Source organism: Olea europaea, chromosome 16 (genome assembly GCF_002742605.1).
Source record: "Olea europaea var. sylvestris chromosome 16, O_europaea_v1, whole genome shotgun sequence".
Taxonomy (NCBI): domain Eukaryota; kingdom Viridiplantae; phylum Streptophyta; class Magnoliopsida; order Lamiales; family Oleaceae; genus Olea; species Olea europaea.
Window position 1 is genome coordinate 20,228,943 of NC_036252.1, and position 5,909 is coordinate 20,234,851.

A 5,909-nucleotide genomic window follows, 5' to 3' on the forward strand; every position below is an offset into this window, starting at 1 on the left:
ACTTATATCACCGTATCGACGTATGCAAATTGTTACGAGAAGTTCAGTTAAAATAAGCCACTTTAGCCAACAAAATATGAAATAATAAACCACAAAATTGAAAGAAACATAAAGAACACAAAACAACACGATATTTTTCGCCCTCAGGCAAGGGATTCTGAAACAAGGTTCCTACTCCCCTTTTGAGCTTCCGCCACCGGAAGAAATCACCATATTAATGGAATCGAAGAAACCGTCCAGCATACACAACTCATGGAACTCAGAAATAATCACATAAGATTCTTTCAACACCAACCTCTCTTTCAAGACAACCATTCACTCAAAGATAGCAACTTCACAATATAAAAATCACTCAAGATTTATTCAAAACTGGAAGTTTCAAATTGATGAGACTTTCTAGATTGATTTCGGGAGAATAGAAGATGAACGGCTTCAAACAGAGTTCGAGAGGCAGAGAGTGAGAAATAGTGAAAAGTCTCACAGCCAGTCGGAACCTGCTGCTTGTGCAAGCCTTTTTTCACAGGATTTGTACATGCCACACACAATACATGTGGGAGTGGGGTAATTTTTTTTTAAAAAATAATCACCCACCGCCCCAACCAGCATCTAAGGGGCCTATACAGCAAGCAAAATCCCAACCAGAAACCAGAGTAATATAGAAGACCCTCGAAGATCTTCCCATCCAACGGTGAATAAGGTGACACATGGCAAGGTCATAAGCATCCATTCAAAATAAAGAAAACGCGTTTCAGCAGCACACGCTTTTTGCCAAAGTGAAATAACACCATTTTATCCATTGGACATTCCAGCCCAGCAGCCCAGCAGATTATTAGGGCAGCCCACATCATTGTGCCACATTTTCTCCACAAAAACTTTGAAGACATTAAAAAATAATAATAATAATAATAAAAGAAAAAATAAAAGAAAGCAAGAATGAGCAAGCAGGAATGAACTGGATATTGATATACACATTTTAACGTTAACGTGCCAATGTTTTGACCATGAAGGTGAAATTCTACGTGATCAATATGCACATTCTGAGAGCCTGACTTGTGCGCTAAAACAAAGATAGCATGAAAACTTCCACACAAACAAACGAATTCGACTTTAGCCGAGTAATACTACTCTGTATCTTCATTCTGCTGTAGCCCCTTCGGTTTTGGTTCCTTCAGTTTGTATATCAGGGATAGTATCAAGATGAATGCGGATAACTTTCTCCTCCATGGGAATGGACAAATCAGATGAATCGATGGGGTCATGAGGGATATTCTTGTAATTTTCGTTTCTCAAGTCAAAAACATCATCTGTTCCACCTGATTCTTCACTGGTTTTGGACTTCTTAGCCTCAGTTGCATCAATCTTTACTGTTAAAGACCCAGTGGTATTCCCTGCTTCCACAGATACGTCAGAGTTCAGGATATTTTCTGATGCAGAAGAGTCTGATTTACTAGACGAATTAGGAAAATCATTTAGATTTGACTTTGCGTCCTCGGTTCCAGTTGTTGAATAATGACTATGATTCCCATCATCAACCAAACCCAGATTTATCCCTAACACGCTTTCTGTTCCATTCAGCAAGGACTGATCATGACCATCAGTACTTGTTGAGTTGTTGATTGTTTCGATATGGTCATTGGATCCTTCCATCACTGTAGCATTTGAAAATAATCCACTCTCAGAATTGTCCATTACATTCTTCTTTGTTTTATTGGAAATTACCTTTGACTGCTTCTCTCTTTTGGCCATTTCATTACTTTCCGCCTCTACCTCTGTTCTGTCTTCTCCCAAATTGATCTCTTCAGTATTATTCTCCTTTTTCTCTAAATCAATAATATTTGATTCAGTGCGCACATTTAAGTTCCCCAAGCTTCCATTCTCATTTTCATCAGTAAGTACTTCGCTGTCATCTGTCACTGCACTAGAAGCATCATCAGCCCTATAATTTTCCTCGCGTGCCTCGTGTGTACTCCTATAATCTCTGTCATTATCACTATCCTCTAAAGAAATTCCCTTCTCCACTTGACCATTATTGTCTTCAGAATCTCCCTCTTCACTTTCATTCTCATCACCCTCATCTCTCTCCTCATCTATAAAATCCTCTCCTCGATCGACTTCAGCTTCAGATTTCTCTTCTTCACTCTCACCTATCTGGTCATCTCCACCTCCCATCCCTTCATCCTCTTCTTCTTCTACTTCTTCTTCTTCTGTTTTCTTGTCTTCTCTTTCCTCTTCTATTTCTTCGTCTTCTTCACCGGTGGTTTCCTCTGCTTCATGCTTTTCAGTCTTTGCAACTGTTTCCTCTTTCTCGTGGATATCTTTCCTTCCAAGTTTTAAAATTTCATTGCTAACCCCTCTGCTAAGTGAGGTTTTATCGCTTTGATCAAATTCTTTCTTCTTATCATGGGAATGTTTGACTTGATATAATGACCAAATAAAAACAGCAAGCAACAAACAAATTTGCAGAACATGCTTAACTTTGACTCCCTTAGATCTCGAGTTCCTAATAGGTGAGTGCCTGTACATAATGACTCCGCCAGTATGTCCACTTGTGGCCTTCTCCCTTTCAAGTGATACAAGAGAACCTGCTAGGAAACTATAGAACATTATTAAAAGCAACAAAAAATTAATCAGAGGACTTGAGCAATAAGACATCATGGAGTCATGTTATAAAATTTGAACAGAGTTTAGCAATTTTATTTCACTAAAATCATACCTATTTAGTAATTACATTTTAAAAACTAAACTGAGCCGAAGAAAACTGATAATCCTTTGGGAAACCCCTAGATATTGATATAATCTTTAGCATTTTCAATCAATGTGTCTGCTCTCGAATAGAACCAACAATTCTGAGGTTGCAGCACAAGTCAAACAATCGTTAATAATTCAACAATTTACACGGGAACGGGATAACACCATTCATAAAGTCCATCCATACCCATAAACTTTTTATTTATCTCACTTGTATGCAGCAAAAGTGTGAAGATTGTGTGACAAAGTACTTTCAGAAAACATTAATAAACATCACAAAAGCCTAGCTATAGGAAGTAAAACCTATTTTCACCATTACACTCTAAAATATATAATGGCATGCAGTGTGTAATATATCATGTATAATCAGTCTTTTCCTTACAAGAGTGCCTAAGAATATAAGGGGGAGTGGGGCTAATGGGTTAGGAAGGAAAATAAATTGGGAGCCATATTGTTCAGTTTCATAAAGTCTATAACTCACACATCAACCAATTGCCTTTCCCAAACACACAATATAAGACCTTGCTCAAAAATACAACTTCAACGGTAAAAAATATCCAATGAAACAAGGAACTTGAAGACCCCCTTTTCTTATGAAATCAAAAGGCAAAGAAAAGTCAATTTTCGTTCCCATCTATTTTATAGACGCATTTGGTGTCATTATTTCCCAGGCACCTTGCCATGCGTCTGAAAGTGAACATTTCCATTATCGGTTGATGTACCATGCTAATGTTCAAAAATGCTATTACATTGTCTTGAGCGGGGTAGAGATCTTACAGATACAGACCCTTTGAATTCTACAAAGTTCATTTCAATCACAAGCCTCTGTTAAGTTCTGCATCATCTTAACCACACAAAAATGCCATATTTTCCACCTAATTATTACTGCAAAAAACATAATACATAATCTAAAAGTAATCAACGAAAATGGAATATTTGACATATAAATGGGAAACCAAACTTGTAAATAACGAATTTCAAAATAATGATAATAATAAATCCTAAAAATTCTAGGCATTATTTTTTTGTACTAAAATAGCAAATCCAGAACTATATATAATAAAATTGCACTCAAAATCGCGTTTTCACAATAGATACCCACAAGTTTCCACAAACAGTTAATATATGCAAACAAATCACTAAACAAATTCGTATTGTTCATAATTACACTTCTAATTCTATCTCCCCACATAAATTAACTTCAGCATTCATAACAACATCATTAAGAAAATAATAACTATATCAATAAATTGAAGAAAATAACATAAAGAAGCAAGATACCTGGAGAAATATGGAGAGTAAAATCGCCGAAGAAAGTCTAAGACATTCAGTACAGTAATGAACAGTGGTTGAAAAATAGTAGTTCCAAATTCTGTGGGTAAGAAATGCGAAAGTACTTGTTCAGAGAGTGTGTGTGTGTGTGTGTGTGTGTGTGAATATGTGTGAGAGAGAGTAAGTGCAATTTTGTTACAGCGTCAGCAAGAGAGTAGAGAGAGAAAGAATATGGGTAATAGAAATAGTTGGGTTATTGGGTTATATCCATATGAACGGGTTTTCTCCAATTAGTTTTTTGGACCTAGTTTAGTCAATAATTAAATTTTTTTTTTAAGATTTATTTTTTAATCATACATTTTTTCAATAAAATAATTATTTAAATAAATTCAATTTTTTTTTTTTCATTTTTAATCATAATTTTTTTAGAATTTTTTTTCCCTCAAATCATTAAAACATGGGCTAAAATGTGAATGGTCTTAGAAATAGTTACACAAAATCTTAAGACAGAGGAGCTTTTCATTTTTGAACTTGGAGCTTGTTTGAATGAAATTTTTTGAAAATTATTTTTTATTCAAAATCTTCAATCATATATCTAGGCAATTTAGGGAAGAAGATGAAGTTTGGGGGTGGGTGGATGGGAGTGAGTTTGCATATTTTAATTTTTGTTTTTTGATTTAATTATTATAAGTGTGTGTGCGCGCGCGCGCGCGCGTGTTGTGAAGAAAATAAATTAAACATTTTATAAAATTGGTCAAAATATAGTTAAAACTTACTTTTCTGATCAACTAACGATCAATTAGACTTTTGCTGCAATGAAAGTAAAGGTTTGAGAATTTAAAGTATGCAAAAAAATGAAAGATTTGGGGCCCCTTCTACAGTTATCCTTAATTCATTCATACTTATCATCTACAATTTATTTTAAAAAATTTCTCCGAACAAACCTTAGCTCCAGTTTGTCTCTCTTTAAAACAAAATTCTTTAATTCTCATACTAATTTTTAACTATACATTTACACAATAAAATATTTTGTACGTAAACTTGAAATTTTTCCCTTTTTTAACCATACATTCTCAAAAAAAAAATCAATATTGAAAACATTACTTTTCTGAATGACAGTCATCTTAGTTAACAAGTTGATTCCAATCATGCTACGGTGCCAGATAGCTTAACATGAAGGTTGACATAATGACACATAATATTTTTATTTGTTTAAAACACGATCAATTTTTTTATCCAATCATCTGTTACTACTTACATTTCTGCCACATATATCAAAATCATTCTGACAACGTGGCATAGTCCAGTTGACTCTTCCGTATGAGATTGACTCGTTGGATCTTACAGTGTCTCGGGACTATCATCTGTAATAAGTGCTATGAAAAAATTGAGAAGGGCTCCAACCTATTGTCCGTGTTACATTTTGTCCCTAAATTTCAAAATGATGCTAACATTTCACTTTTGTTGGACCAATACAATTTTATTTAACCGTCTCTGCTCATTGTTGTGTTAGAAAATAATTTTTTACAAACACTAGTATTAAATCTAGAGCTTTTGAGAATTTTCAATTTTGTTGCACCAATTTCAAAAGAATAAAGCTATCCAACATCAACGATTTACAAAACAAATCTAGGTGTAAAAATGTGATAAGTTCCATTAAAAATGGGCCATAAAGCTCTTAATTTCCATAAGAGCTTGATTTTAATCTACAAATAGCATTGCATAACATCATAAAAACTCATTTGACATTAGCATATGGTTACAATAATGAACCTGACATTTAATTTCATAGTACTGTCGAAGGGGTAAGGTTAGGTAGCTGTGTTAAATGGGTCGGGCCTAGCTGAACCTAACCCATTTAACACCCCTAGGCTCCGGTTGTAAAACCT

General features: G+C 34.6%; 1 protein-coding gene across 3 annotated transcripts; it reads right to left on the bottom strand.

Moving 5' to 3' along the window:
• Positions 1–934: 934 nt before the first annotated feature.
• On the bottom strand, positions 935–4,249 carry LOC111412441 (spore wall protein 2-like). Of its 3 annotated transcripts, none has more exons than XM_023043375.1 (2): positions 4,030–4,249; positions 935–2,585 (listed from the first exon to the last, which is right to left on the bottom strand). In XM_023043375.1, exon 2 carries the CDS (start codon positions 2,521–2,523, stop codon positions 1,135–1,137), a length of 1,389 nt encoding a protein of 462 aa, XP_022899143.1. In that variant the 5' UTR covers positions 2,524–2,585; positions 4,030–4,249; the 3' UTR covers positions 935–1,134. The 3 variants fall into 3 exon arrangements, with proteins under 3 accessions (XP_022899143.1, XP_022899141.1, XP_022899140.1); XM_023043373.1 differs by having other exon boundaries at positions 935–2,582; positions 4,030–4,248; XM_023043372.1 differs by having other exon boundaries at positions 935–2,593; positions 4,030–4,248.
• Between the last annotated feature and the right edge of the window lie 1,660 nt (positions 4,250–5,909).

Coding starts and splice junctions, on each gene's coding strand:
- LOC111412441 (XM_023043375.1), bottom strand. CDS start 2,523: ATGTACAGGCACTCACCTATTAGGAACTCGAGATCTAAGGGAGTCAAA.